Raw genomic sequence first — 15,684 nt, 5'->3', positions numbered from 1 at the left:
GGTTGTTTGGCTTCTTTAATCTTCTCTACCCACAGAAAACATCCACAGACACAGCAGGCATCCAGAAAGAACTGCTCCAATGAGAGCTGGAGCCTTCTCACCTCCCTCCCTGAGTCTCAGGCATGCCGGCTTTGTATCGCCCATAAGGCTCACTCATCAGTTACTAGAGGAGCCCTAGACACAGCCTAATTAATCTGAGGGCTTTTCTGGGGTTTGAGTCTCAGATAAGCATAGTCGTTCCACAGTTAATCCAGGGAAGCCCACTGTCAGGCTGGCTATAATCCCAAAGGACTCTATGAAGTTGGATTGTCCACTGGATGTCTCAAAAATTCTGGAACTTTCAGTAAATTAAAACCCAAATGTTACTATGGTTCACCTGCAGGAAAAGGCTGGACCTATGCTGTCTGCTGGGCTGGGTCTAAACCAAAGTGGCCCCATTGCGCATCTTCTAAGCCAGACTTATAATCTCAAGAGCCCATGAACCACTCCGGGCCCCAAACAAATGAGAGAGGAACCCCTAAATGTTCTGTATTTCAGTCATCAATTCTGGGTTCAAGGTCAACTGGCATAGGTATTTCCAGAGACATCACAAAGAGACCAGCACCAAGACTTCCCACAGAAGACCCTGGACAGTCAGTCATCACCTCTCCCACGAAGAAATATGAAAGGCAGGCAGGCCTGTCACTTGCTGAAAGGTACACATTTGCTACCCAAGCAAATCTTGACCCAGGTTATTTTAGGGCCTCACCTGGCTGTCTCCTTCCACTCGGCATCTTCTCCCTCTTTCAGACAGATCTCATCCAGCTCTGTGAACAGGTCATGAGGCACATGCTCCTCATCTTCCTCGGTGCCAAGAATGAACTGAACACGCTGAGATGGTGTGTCTGGAAATTCAGCCACAGAGAAAGGTCTGCTCCCAGCCTCAACTTAGAACAGAAATAGCCTTCTGCCATACTTAGCACACCTGGGGGCCTCTCAATCTCAGGAACATATAGAGCACAATCAGATCAAACTCAGATCAGAAAGATTCCTTTATCCCCAGAAAAAAAAAAGCTATTCTTTGGAAGCAGTTTCATGGGAGGCAAAAATCATTAAGTAACATCACTTGAAGAAAATCCACTAGAAACTGAAAATCTGACAAATTTGATCACAAAGAATGGTTAATTTTTTAGCAAATGATTTCACCTTCTGTGATATGGATTTTTGGGGGCCTGAACTTTGAAGTTTTCGGGAAGATACTTTTGATTCTTAGAGGCATATCTTCTTCTTGGAAGCAGGCTGGGAAAGTCTACAGAAGGGCTAGATAATCAGGACCACCTTCCCAATGCCCACACATCTCCCCAGCCTTGCCAGGCCTCCCACCGTGGACACCCACCCTCTCCTGAGGGTGCGAGGGTGTTACCATGGGCCAGAGCCTCCGAGCCTTCCTCCCCCTGGCTGGCTCCTTTGCCCCGCCCTCGCCTCCGGTGCTTCTGGCCGTGGGTTCGGTGGTGCCGATGGCTCTGCCGGCCCAGTGGCATCCGGACCCCCACATACAGGGTTCTATGACCTGGAAAGAAGCAGAAGTTCTGTAGAGAGAGCTCCTTTAGGAAAAAGGGTCTAATATATCTGAGAGGGGAGAAGAAAAAGATTACAATCTCTTGGTCTTCTCACAGCTCTGTAATGACAAAACTTTAAAGACTTCCAGGAATAAAGACACAGAGATGGGGGAGTTGGAGGTCTCCATCCTGTATGTGACTGCAAACCTCACAGGAGTGATGTTAAGATCAAGGGAAATAATGTATGTGAAGATGATTTGCAAACTGTAGAGGCCAAAACAAATGCTGGTTGTTGCTACTACAATGACAATATGAGCAACTGAAAAAAAGCGATGTGGTCACTCCAGGACAACTCCAGGAGGTCTTGGAAGGGAGGCCATTTGGAAAAGTGGCTAAGTGCTCAAGTCAACCTGCCTGGGTCCAAAACTTGAGTTCATCATTCACTACCCATGTGACCCTGAACAAGTTATCTATTCTCTCTGTGACTGCCTTTAAAAAGGAATATTGAAGCTTATTTTTTAAACTCAAAGAGTTTTCATGAGCAGTAAGTAAGACAATGTATATTGAATGCTTAACACAATCCCTGAAATCAATTTTAGCAGCCAACACATTCAAGGATCAGTTTCCATTAGATTTTTTCTGCCTCGTAGAATATGCATCCAGAATAATAGTGAAGGACTAGTCACAAATCATCAGGGGTATAAGGCTGGGAGCATAAGGGAGCGAGATAAAAAATATTTTACAAAAAGAGGGGAACATGAGAAAATACGTGATCCAATAGTGTCCTCTCTAGTTCCTCCTTCCTACTCTTTCATTCTTTCTATACACCTTATTTTGTCCTGTTCATGACTTCCAGGCCTCTCTCACCTCCACCTGGTTTCCCTTGCCTTCCTGCGAGCCTGGAGCCCAGAATCAGTAGCAGCAGGGATGCTACACTGGGACACACAGAGCTTTGGGCTTCCCTCGTTTCTGCCCAGTTGCTGCTGCTCGACACGCTAGATCTCAGCTCCCTCCCCACATCTTCCCCGACAGGAGCTGGTCCAATCTGCAGTCACTGTGTTCAAATTCACAACCTTACTTCCACTTCCTTCCTCTGAGCAAGTGACCTCACTTCATAGTGTACTGAGAAGACAGGCCCTCACCTGTGAACTCCCTTCACCTCAGCCTGGCTCGCTTTCCTCCCCCAGCTTCTCCCCTTTGCCAGGCTAGTGAGCATCATCTCCACCCTTCTGAGTCCCACTCCATCTGTATTCCTCAGTCTCTCCTTTCCATCCACCCCTTCCATGGGCTTCTCAAGCCTCTCTTACCTAAAAAAAGAAATGTTCCTACCTTATGACCCAGTAATTCCACTCCTGGGTATATATCTGAAAAAAAAACACTAATTTGAAAAGATATGTGTCCTCCAATGTTCACAGTTCTATTACTCACAATTACCAAGGTATGGAAGCCACTCAAGTGTCTATCATCAGATGAATGGATAAAGAAGATGTGGAATGTATACACAATGGAATACTAGTCAGCCATAAAAAAGAATGAAAATTTGCCATTTGCAGCAACATGGGTGGACTTGGAGGGCATTTTGCTAATGAAATAAGTCAGACAGAGAAGACAAATGCTCTAAAATATCACTTATATGTGGAATCTAAGAAATACAACAAACTAGTGAATAAAACAAAAAAGAAGCAGACTCACAGATACAGAGAACAAACTAGTGGTTATGAGTGGGGAAAGGGAGGGGGAGGGGCAATATAGGGGTAGGGAGAAAGAGGGTTATTATGGAATTATATGAAATAGTATGTGTGAAACTTTCGAAAACTGTAAGTCATGTAGAATTTAAAGAATCTTCCATTCAACAAAAAATAAATCAAAATAAAGAAGGAATGTTCCCAATGCAGTGCTACTCTCCCAAGTCTCTGCCTATCCCCTCCCCTCCTCCAGCAAATCATTCTTAAGAACGGTCCACTGACCGAGCTCCCCCTCCTCTCCATCTCCTTGTTCCACAGTCTCTGCCTGTGGCCACTCTCCTCTGAAACTGCCCTTATCACAGACACCAAAGACCATTTGATCACCAAATCTCTATCATCTCCTGTCTCTCTAAGTTCAATTCAAAAGACTTTCTGGAGACCCACCATGTCCCAGGCAGCAGCCCAGTCCCTTGACTTCTTCCTCCCCTTGGTGGTCTGGGCTCCCACACCTGGACCACTGCCTTCCCTGGCTCACTTGCACTCCTCCGACTGCTGCCCCAGCCCTTCCACAATCCACCAAAGGAAGGCCCCTGGCCCCTTTCTTCTCCCTTTTTAGTGATATCTACCCTTCTGATTTCAAAGTTCACTTCTACAAGTGACCCCTAAATCTTTATCTACAGTGACTCAATATGCTTGAAAGCAAACTCCCTGTCCTGCATCTCAAATCAGGCTCCTACTCATTTCTTCCATTTTTGTTCATGGCATCACCATTCTCTCAACTTTCCAGACTTGAAACCTCAGGGTTACCTTGGATTTCCACAGTGCCCCTCAGTGCTGTATCCCATAGATTAGAGACATCAAGTCTTCCTCTCCTCCCACTTTAACCACAGCAGGGGCATCCTGCCTGTCTCCCCCACCAACTCAACACTACACACTAACCTCCTGAGGCACCACTCCAATCACGGCTCACTCCAACACAGTCAGGACCCTTCGTGCTCCGGCATGCTCAGGCCCCAGCCTCCTTTCTAGTCTTTTCTTCCTCTAGGACAAATTATACATTCAGTAGGAAAATAAAGGGAAAGCTCTCTAAAAGAACTGAGTGATCAGCTCAAGAGAGATAAAAGTGGAAATCCCACACATGCTCACACCAAATAAATGTTCTGGGGAGAAAAAGATCTAGCAATGTCCACCTTCTGCATCTACCCCAACAAAAGAACAGCTTGGGTTTGACTCCGCCCCCTCCTCATGGCCTCAGCAGATGACCACGCCCTCACCTCATACTCTCCTCTACCTGAACCAAACTGCTATTCCACAGATGTGCCAGTGATTTCTCGACACTGACTTGGCTCACTCCTTCAAGATTCATTGCAAAGGCACCTTCCTTCTTGGTGTTCTTGCTGATCCTCCTGATCCAATGTGCTGCCTGCTTCCTCAGAATCCCCAGAGTCCTTGGCTAGCATTCTCTGATGCACTGATCCACGCCTTGCATTCCAGTTAAGTATCTGCCAGTCTTTCTCCCAAAGCCCCACGTCAGAATTTCTTCCTCCTCTTAGAACCCCTCACCTAACATAGCACAGTGTCTTATACATGGTCATCACTCCACAAATATTCAGAAAATGGAATATCTCCTAAGTGCCTCCACCAGGAACATAACCCCTTAGGGCTCCCTCGGGAGTACAAAACCTGACCTGAGAAGGCCTCTGGTCTGTAAGGGGCCACAACAAGAACATGTAACCAAAGTGAATGTGTTTAGAGCAAATGAAATACTCACCAGGGCATGAGAGGACTGAGAAGGTGTTAGCCAACCTGAGAATGGAAAGCTCAATCCAGGAAGGCTTCCTGGATAAGAGGACTTTTGGAAAGAGTTACCAACTTTTCATCTTCTTCCTTCCCCAGCAATGAGGTTTCCTAAGACTGTGCTCAACTTATCCTCTGGGGATTCCTTGATAGTGCTCTCCACTTCCAAGAGGGGTTATAGGGGCCTGGGGTACAGCTCTAACACCCCTTTCTCTATTTTTACCCTCCTTTTCTTTGACTTCCCCCATCTTCCAAATTCCCAACTGATAAAGCAAAATAAAAAAGAAACAGTGAGGATTAGAGGGAAAGCAGATCAGAGATTTACTAGAGTGCTGAGAGGCAGGAGGATACAATATTCTGTAGCTGGTAGAATCAGTTGTTCCTCTCGCCCCGCTCCTGTCTCAGGAGAGGCCTATGTTGACTTGTGTATATCTCAGGACATTTTTGATAGGCAGATCTCTGAACACAGCATGGTCACCCTGCAACTTCATCGTAACAGAAATATAGAGCCAGAAGAGGTCATCTGCTAAGATGTGGGATTCCAGGACCTCTGACCTTATCAGTGAAAAGTATAAAGTGTGAGAATGACTAAACTGAATATCATCTTAATAAAATACCATTTGTTAACTAATAATGTCCCACAATAGTGTGCTAATTAGGTCCCTATTGTACACCACTGGGATCAACCCAGGCTGGAGTCACCTAATTGTACCAGGTCCTGTCCCAAGGCCCAGGGATACCGCAGTGAACAGCACAAGGTCCCTGTCCTCAAAACACATATTCTACTTAGGGGAGACAGATATTATGAAAACAAAGACATATTATTTCAAGAATTATTATGAATAAAGTATGGTAGAGTGTCTGGGGTAGGGGGTGGGATGGAGAAGGGAGACTCTAGCCCAGATGATGAGGAAGGACATCTGAGTGATGAGAAGGGGAGGCCACAGGAAGACCTGGGAGAAGAGCACGCCAGGGAGAGGGAAGGTCAAGTGCTTAGACCATACGATGGGAATGTGCAGGGCTGGTTCCAAGACGAAAGGACAGTGGAAAGTGACAGAGGAAAGGAGAGGAGGGGGAAAGGTCAGACAGAAAGGCAGGGGCAGATCATGAAGAAGCCAGGGGGCATGAAAAGCATAATTAGATCCTAGAGAACTACCTCAACCAGCCCTTAAAATAGAGACCCAGGTGCTGTAAAATCACGTGCGTCCAGATAGAGCTGGACTTAGGTGAAGAGCAGTCTCCCTGAGGGGTGACTTTGAGTCCAGTAGAGCCAACCAACCATGTGCTTCCTCTTCCCCCACGTCCCCTGAAGCACATCCCAAAGACTTTACTCAGCTCATGCTATATGTTGCTAGTATTACCTACTTTCAACTACATTCGAAAAAGAAACTGAGAAGGCAGTAATTAGGCAGTAGAACCTGTGTTATTACATCTCATTTTCTTGGTTAATTTACTTACTGCCACTATTAAAGTAAAACGAGGAGGGCTCTATCACTTTGGCTGCTGACATGCCATCCAGACTGAGAAAGACCCAGAAACTTCTGGGCCACGTGAGCCACAGCCATAGCCCATCAGCAGGAGAAGCACCCAGGGGCCCAGGGCAATGCGGGTGGCCTGCACCACCCCAGGATCTACCTTGACAAATATCAGCCAGGTGACTTCGGGGAAGTTGGTACGAGGCATTACCACTTAAAGGGGAACCAGAGCTTCTGCCCAACTGTCAGCCTTGATGAACTGTTGACCTTGGTCGGTGAGTAGACAAGGTAAATGCTGCCCAAAACAAGACTGGGGCTGCTCTAGCCTTGAGGTGGTGCCATCGGGCTACCACAAAGTTCTGGGAGAGCTCCCAAGGCAGCCTGTCATCATGAAGGCCAAAGTCAGCAGCAGGAGAGCTGAGGAGAAGATTAAGGCAGGTGGGAGGTGTCCATGTCCTGGCAGCTTGAAGTCTCATGGAAGAAGGTTCGTTAAATGGTAACAAGTGCTTTTCAAAAAATAAACAAGGAGTTCAGGCCAAACGACTTCTCAGTTCTTGCCCAAGTTCTAATGTTGAAAAGCTAGGGAAGGATCAGGCTAAGTCATTCTCCGGAGGAGACATGATGGTCCTATTGTTCTCACTATCCTTACTTACTGCTGCAGAAGGGGACTCTAGAAAGGGCTCAGTAAATGTTTGTTGAGGGAATAACATATGGTTTTGCTTGATATTTAAATTCTCACTAGGCAGGTCTGAGGCATAATCGGAATAACATCCTTCAGATGCCTTTGATGGCTCTGTAGGAAGTAAAGCACGGGTTAAATCTTAGAAAAGGAAGGCTAAGAAGTTTTTTTGGTCCAATCAGTTCCCACAAACATGAGCCAACCACAGGCAAAAAATGAAAACAAGCCCCAGCAGGGGTCAGAGCTAAGAACGACCAAGTGGCTATCAGAAAACCGGGTATCAGTTTCTAGGTTGGAGACTCTGAAGCAGGGACTTGGATATTCTGTGTGAAATGAGAAAAGATGACAAACAAATGGACACTGGGTGATGAAGACCACACCAATAAAATCCAATCCATCCAACGGGATTCTGGCAGTCCAGTGACTTTACTAACCTAATCCTGTGGTCACTTTGCTGGCCATTCAACTGCTCTACCCACAGTCTTCATCGCCGTCATTTACCTACCAGCTTGCCCAAATTCTGCCTTCTTCCCATTGAATTCTCCAGTCTTTTTTCCAGTTATTGTCAAATCTACTCTCTGGGGACTGCATGCAAATGCAAGTATTCATTTAGTAAAACTTATTGGAAGATGTGATTTCAGTGTTTATTCTTTTTTAATAAGTATGTACACATGCACAGAGAGCAATCACTAGTGAGCTGGGACTGAACCTTCTGGAGCAGGACAGAAGTCTCAGGTGAGGCCCACCCGGCAGACAGAGGCCGGGCCTTCGCAGGCGGAGTGCATTCCATGCACACTGCTCGTGGAGCACGTGCACACAACTCGTTAGCACACTCGGGCGGGTGTCCCATCCCCTGCACCTCAGGTTAACTCCAAGTCAATAATCACAGGGAAGCCTAACATGTGGAGCAGATGCAAGCTTTTTTTTAATGACCAAATAGCTCTTACTTCTGTTGAAAACTTTTTAGAAGGCACTAAACTTACTCTAGGATTCGTAAGTCTAGTAGTTAATCAGGAATAATGATCTGCCAGAAAAGGTGGGAAAAGCCATTCTTCTAAAACAACTGCTCCGTGTTCCTCTGGGACTGGGAGAGTCCACAAAGCAATCATGGATTATTGCTCCCCGTGAGCTTCTCTTTGGAAATCTGCCCTAATGTTCGCTTTTTACTCTTCCCATAGATTGAAAAAAAAAAAAAAAAGCAACATCATGGTTTAATGCACCTTTTCCTGCTGATGGAGTTGATTTATGCAAAAAGACCCACATTTACAATAGTCTCTAACAATGTCCAAAAACCACATCTCAGAAGTCGTTCTGAAAATAGGTGAGGGAACGGTTTACATCACCTGGAGAAGAAGGCATAGAACAAAGGGGAAGGAAGGCACAGAGATTTATCTGCAGAACCTTGTGTCATGGCACACACAGCCATTAGAACACAACTTACTTATCTTCCATCAAAGTGGGACTGATTTTATACCACGCCTTCAAGAGACAACACCTCCCTGAGTGCAGCCTCACTGAGGCCTGGGCCACCCGCAGAGTGGGTCAGGGTGGAGCCCACAGCATGGCCAAGCCTACAGCAAATGCCAATTCCTTCTTCTCCTCTCCGGAGCTGCTCTAGAACCACATCAGGCCTGAGGAGGGGGCACTATTTGTCTTCCATTTGACAGTAGTTTTTTTTTTTAAGTGCTAATATAAACAAGATTGTGGTTTTCAAAAAGGTCTATGTATAAAGGACCACTTCCCCACACACTATCCCCTAGAAATACCATCATCACAGATGGCCTTCTTTTATAGGAAAATGGAGACTGTGTAAGGAATAGATGATGTCTTCCTGAGAAGATGCTCCTACTGCCAATTACTCAGCTGACCTCTGTGATGGAACCCAGCCCTCAGGATCCAAGAGAGTGTGCCCAGGTTTATTATTCTACTCCAAGTGGATGAGTGTGTTTGTAAATGGTTACCTCCTTGCTGAGGGCAAAGGTCTAGGGACCCGGACACCTAAACTGAGAGTAACAGTACCCTGACGGTGGAATGAGAGGGTAGAGAGGCAACAGAATTATCAGGGCAGAAGGAGGGGCAGGGCAATGCATAGGAATGTTCATATGATGGAGCAAGATACTGAGGTCAGATGGTTAACGCCGGGTACCTCCTCCCTTGAGGGCAGTGTGGTGGAGTGGAAAGAGCGGGGTCCCATCCCAGTCTCACCTGCTATCAGGCTAGATGACACCAAGCAGTTTCCCACCATGTAGAACAGGGATGATACTTACTTACCTGGGCTGCTGTGATGATCAAAAAAAACAACTTGTACAAAGTGCCTAATCAAATGCCTCTCACACAAGGGACATTCAACAGATGCTATCCTCCCATCTCTCCACCCTTCCTTCTTCCACTTTCTCCCAACTGCTGAAATCTACTTTGGCTCCTCTTCCATCTGGTCAAAATAACTTGGAAAGCTTGACCTTGATATATCCAAACTCCACTGACCTCCACAGAGCCACCCACAGAAATTCTCATGGTAACAGACCCAGAGGCTGAGTCAGCCTCTACAGCTTTCGCTCTCCCATCCAAAGGACAAGTTTTCTCTGGGGATTGTACAACTTTGATGAAAAAAACGGCAAGGAACAAGCAGTACGGAGAGAACATTTCACATGCTGTCTCAATCATTAGAAAGTTGCTGTAACACAGCCTTCAACATTGCAAGAGATGCTGCAGAGACTTCACAAAGGCTTTTGAGCCAAATGTGGGTTCTCATTAAAGCGACAATGGACACGAGCCTCTCCTTAATAAAACTGAGCATCACCCCTTATCAGGAAACTGGCCCCCTGCGAAAAAGGAAAGTAGCAGGACAGCACACGACAGTCCCGCGGGGAGCTGGGGTGGGCGAGGAGGGAGAGGAAGAAGAGCCTGACAAGGTCAATTAGACAGAGGAGGCCAATTGAAAGGCCTCTTCGCTCCCCTCCACTTCAGGGGGTTGTATACAACTCGGGGCTGTGAACTCTTAAAGAACATGATATAGATGAATATGTGTTTTCCCTTTTCTTGTTTAGACAAAAACACCAGGCAGAAATGGGTATAGTTAGAATAGGAAGAGCAAACATTGGAAATGGGATAAAAACAGGGTTTTACGGCCAAACTGAGTTTTTAAAATGATTTGTATTTTGTTTTCTGTTAAAATTTTGTATATATGTATATTTATATTTCTACGCAGTCATCAAGACTCAATAAACTGATCTGAGTACTTCACATTGTCACGGAATAAGGTCATTTATTGACATTTATATTGGACATTACGGTGCTCAAAGCGCTCTCTCACATGCCATCTATTAGATCCTAATAGTAACCCAGGTATTATTACCGCTACTTTTATTTAACAGATGAGAAAATTGAGGCCAAGGGAAATTAACGGATTTTCCCTCAAGGTCTGACAGCTAGTGAGAAAGAGTCAGGACTCAAACCCAGGGCTCCTGATGGCAAAGCTGCTCCGCCCACACCAGGCGGCCTCTCACTAATTTCCCCCATTACACATAACAGCAGAGCTTACCTTCCAACTCCTCCTTCTCATAGTGAATGTTGAGAATTGTACTGGTCCCACCTTGATCCACCACAGCTTCTTCATCTGGTCTCTGTTGAAACATAAATAAGTAGCCATAATAAGAACCATACATTCATTCAAACACTCATTCAAGTACTGTGTGTGCCACACCCTTTACCCAACACTGAGGGGGTGGAACACAATTGTTTACAGATATTTTTAATTTGAACCCCACAATAACTTTGCAAACATGGCAGGCATTCTTTCTCATTTTATAAATAAGCAGCTTGAGACTAAGAGAACTTTAATTAACTTCCCAAGGTCAGAAAGATGGTAGAAGGCAGAGCTAGGGCTGAGACTGAGCCAGGTCTTGGGAATGCACGCCCCATGCCTTTCCCACCTCCCACTCTACCTCTGCGTTTATACTTCATGTTCACATTTTGCAAGTGGTGTCAGCCACTTTGTCTCATTTGGTGTAAGTTGGTGTCCTTGATCTCTCTGCAGCACTGAGCCTGTTTACATCTCTGTCCTTGAAATTCTCCATTGTGCTCCTCTGTCTCATCCTGAGGCTCCTCTTCTTCCTCCAATCATACTTCCCAAGGAAGTGCTCACTACCTTTTGTTTCCCACGCTTGAGTCTTGCAAGCTCAACAACAGCCTGAAACTGTGTGTGAGGCTCAGTATTTGACCAACCACTGGGACGCTGTGTGTCCGATTCACATGTCTAAAACCAAACTAATCTTTCTTCCAAACCAACACCCTGTGCTCTTTTACTTACTCCTACCCATGGCACCATCATTTCTTCATCTCAGACTTATTTATGTATCCATTCCAGATGTATTGAGTGTCCACGTTGTGTCTTCAGGGAAACAGTTCCCTTTCTTATCAACTCCTCCTTTGCCACTTTTCTCAAATTCACCTTCACCTCTCATCCACTCTATCCCTCACTCTCCAGCCCTTAGTCATAGCGGTTCTGGAATCACACTCATTTTCTTCCCTAAGTGCTGCTCCCTCTGCCTAGAACTATCGCCCTCTCCCTGCTACTCCCACCTCCATCACCAGCAGCTAACACTTATTCAACATCCCATAGATCTCAGCCTAAATGCTCTTCCTTGGAAGCCTTCCCTGACTCTCCTCTTCTGAACTAGGCCAGGTCCCCCCATTTATATGCCCCCAGAGTACACTCTAGTTCTCCTTAGTAATGAAATGTCTCTGCTCCTTAAAGGAGAAACCATTATCTGTCTTCCTCATCACTGTTTCCTTAGCACCCTGCAGTCTTTTCACTTAGCAGCTTCTCAATAAATCTTTGTTAAAAGAATGAATATAATGGCATCCACTTTATCAAGACCCTCACAAGACTGAGTTATTTCACAAAAGATCTTAGCTAATTTCCCTGCCAAATCAATTTCCTTTACCAAGCCTGCAGCTCCAGCTAGGCCCTCCAATCCCACGGGCCCCATGCACATTCCCACCTCCATGTTTTGCCCACACCGTCTGGTTGTCTACCATGCCTTTCCCCAACTCTCCAGCACCAAACCCTCACTATCCTTCAGATCCTGCTCAAATTTCCAGCTTATGGTTCTAATTTTACCATTTTGTAGTTATCATCTGTGCCCCCAAATAAGGCAACCCTGAACATAAGGCAATCCATTTTTCCAGTAAAAAGATTCAAAAAAGGTTTTTGGGGCCAACTTAAATAAACTTTTAGGGAAGTAGATGAAACAGTCAAAGGTCTACTTACAGTATTTTATTTATGAGTTTAGTTTTATAGGCATCTTTTGCATCACATATTATTACTACCATGTAATAATCTCTAAGGTATAATATTAAGTTTAAAAAGCAAGGTGGAGAAAACTTTAATTTGCTAACTTTTATCTAAGAAAGGGTGTTGGAACAGAAGCATCTGCTTACACTTACAAACATATGAAGGGAGAATAAAAGATTTTTTTAAATAGTTACCTATAGAGGGAGAGAGGGAATGGGGTAAGAAGACAAGGATGGAAACTAAACTTCTTTGAATATAACTAATTTTGCAAATATTTTATATAATTTTAAACCAAAATTTAATTTAAAAAAATTTAAAATTTAAAAAGCAACTCCCACAAATCTAAAATAAAATGAAAACAAAATGCCAAACTAACAGCATAACTATTCCAAGAGAAATTATTCCAAGTAACTTTGACACGTAATAAACTGACTGAACATCCTCAGTGACATATATCCTAAGGACAAAAAGAATTTGAAAAGAAACTGCTTTTTAGTTATCATACTGTTGCTTGCAGTGTTGGAGTTATTGTTCTCAGACTGCTGTGCATTGTGACATAAAATGAATGGGCGATTATGTGAACTTAGTCCGGCACTCTCAGTGTGATTGAGAGCTGGGATTCTCAGCAGGGGTGAAAGGAAATAAAGTTGTAAGGTAGACATTAAGTAAAAGCCACATGGTCCTGGATTTGAACTGGAAGTATCAACAAGAATATATGATACATTTTTATCTTTAAAAACATCTTTTATGTTTTAAAATTTATAAATTTATATTTCCTAGCTCTGTTCAGACAAAAGGCCTAGAAGAAAATGATCAGCCAGTAGCAATGAGTTATCATTAGCACCTAGATTGTGTCACTTAAAATACCATTTTCTGCTAAAAGACACTCAAAGACAATTAGGATTGGGTCAAATGGACTCAGGGTCCAACTTAGAGAAGTCCCTTGCCAAAAAGAGGACAATTTGAGCATCAATAAGGGTAATAACTGCAACAGATTAAATATGTCAAATATGTTAAAATCCATGGTTCACAGTATCACTTTAAAAATTAGCTAATTGGTCAACATTGGTGGATAATACTAGTAAACCAACTCATTATTTTGCAAACCTGTAAAACTCTACCCTGGCTTTCCTAAATTGTCCCACAGAGTGGTACCATAGAGTAGATGAGAGAAGTTTCTTATTATAGAAAAGAATAAATGAAAAAGGAATGTTAGAATTAGAATGCCATTTTGCAATCCCTAATGGACTGCATTGATTTTCAGGGCCACTAACAACACAAAAAGAGAGACAGTCAGACATTATATGCCTCCTAAAGGGAGACCTTATCACCACACATGAGGTAATTTTACCAAATAAATTGTCCCTGAATTTTATCAAGGCTCTAAATCCAAAAACCAATTTACCGAAAATACAATGAAACAGAGCCCATGGAAAAACAACACCACAGGGATACCATCAGTAAAATCCAGACTGTGGAAGCTCTATAGCTAGACAACAAATCCTCTCCCCGTCATCTTTTTTTAAATAAATAAAGGAGAGAGACAGAGAGAGAGGAAGGCAAAAACAATAGGTTAAAACAAACCAATCACAGTGTGTGGACTTAATTAGAATCGACTCAAACAAACTAAAATAATTTTTTAGTTATTTTTAAAATAATTTTTAAAGTTATGACATTTGAGACAATTGGAAAATTTTATCTTTTATGATATTAAAGAAATAGCTGCTTTCTCTTGAGGTGGTCTGTGCTTGTTTTTTAAAGAATCCTTATTTTTAGTATTCATCCTGAAATATTTACAGGTAAGCCTGAAAGACTGCAGACATGTAAAGTAATATATTAACGTAAAAACACTACTTTTCTCACATTTTATAAAATAATGTTATTTAAAATCATCAAACACATCTTTAATATCAAAGTCTTCCTCATGACCACAGGTGCTTTGAGTCAATTTTCAGAGCATGTCGGTTTTACTTCCATCTAAGTTGTAAAGACTGCCATGAACAGTCAAGTCCTTTCTGAAGAATAATTTTTAGGTCCAAAAAACTTACCTTTACTTTAGACTTATTTGCTAGCTTATCTTTTAGACCATGAATTTCTGGACAGCAGGAGCCACGTATTTTCATCTTTTCCTTCTCCCAGAACCTAACAGAGCCGCTTACCATTCACTGCAAGGAGCCTGCACTCCTGTGAGTTCCAGGAGGGTAGGTCCTGGGGCTTGGGTTCACTATTATGTACCCAGCACCTAGTACAATGCTCAGTATGTGGTATCTAATACATTTTGACGAATGAATATTTGTTACTTTTCCAAACTCTTTACCATATGATCATACATTTCCTCATAGAACTTCATATATGTATATACATATATATATGTGAATAATTTTTCATGTTGGCCTCTCCATAGGTTTGTAACATCCAGAGGGCAGGGACCAACTAATGACAATGCTTAGTACCCATCCACGGACACCTGACACAGCACAGAACACAGTGGAATCTGGAGGAAGTGGGGGAGGGAGGGATGATTGATTTCTTGATTTTAAGACTATAAAAGTCAAATATAAAAAGCAAGGTCAATCATTTGAAAAATTCAGGTTAAATCAACTTGTTTGTTTCCTTGATTTAGATTGGTTAATCACAGTCTAAAGTCACTGAATAAACACTCATCCACTTTCTTTGTCTCGCCAAAGAAAACAGAGCCACTGTCAAACACCATCAGCCCCAGCGCTTGAAAGGTCAAGCCTGAACGTGAATACGTGGCCCTCGACTGGATCCTGGTTCAAATAAACCAACTGTTTTAAAAATATTATATAAGGTGCACAGAAATTTAATCAACTGGATGGCTATTTGATTATATTAAAGAATTACTGTTAATTTTTAAGTATAATAATAACACAAGCATACCTTGTTCTATTGCGTTTTACTTTACTGGACTTCACAGATATTGTGGGGTTTTTTTTACAAATTGAAGGTCAGTGGCAATCTTGCACCAAGCAAGACTATAGGCACCATTTTTCCAACATTATTTGCTCATTTCATGTCTCTGTGTCACATTTTGGTAATTCACAATATTTCAGATTTTTCATTATTATTTATGTGTTATGGTGAGTTGTGATTGGTGATCTTTGATGTTACTATTGTAATTGTTTGAGGGCACCACAATCCACGCCCAAAGAAGACAGCAAACTTAATAGATAAACGTTGTGTGTTCTCTCTG

General features: G+C 43.3%; 1 protein-coding gene and 1 pseudogene across 4 annotated transcripts in view; one reads left to right on the top strand and one right to left on the bottom strand.

Moving 5' to 3' along the window:
• The window catches only part of SLC4A8 (solute carrier family 4 member 8), an 84,961-nt gene that overhangs the window by 43,239 nt on the left and 26,038 nt on the right, over positions 1 to 15,684 (bottom strand). For 3 of the 4 annotated variants that reach the window (XM_032492816.1, XM_032492815.1, XM_014565797.2), the window contains exons 2-4: positions 10,716 to 10,797; positions 1,376 to 1,549; positions 749 to 884 (exon numbers count right to left, since the gene is read on the bottom strand). In XM_032492816.1, coding sequence (XP_032348707.1) covers positions 749 to 884; positions 1,376 to 1,520 — 281 coding nt within the window. In that variant the 5' untranslated portion in view covers positions 1,521 to 1,549; positions 10,716 to 10,797. The remainder of the gene's footprint in view (positions 1 to 748; positions 885 to 1,375; positions 1,550 to 10,715; positions 10,798 to 15,684) is intronic. The other variant, XM_006192431.3, reaches the window with a different exon arrangement.
• On the top strand, positions 6,529 to 6,995 carry LOC102519278 (annotated as a pseudogene).

This window comes from Camelus ferus, chromosome 12, assembly GCF_009834535.1.
Source record: "Camelus ferus isolate YT-003-E chromosome 12, BCGSAC_Cfer_1.0, whole genome shotgun sequence".
NCBI lineage: Eukaryota > Metazoa > Chordata > Mammalia > Artiodactyla > Camelidae > Camelus > Camelus ferus.
Note: the sequence above shows the minus strand (reverse complement) of the source record. Positions and strands in the feature narration are given on the sequence as shown.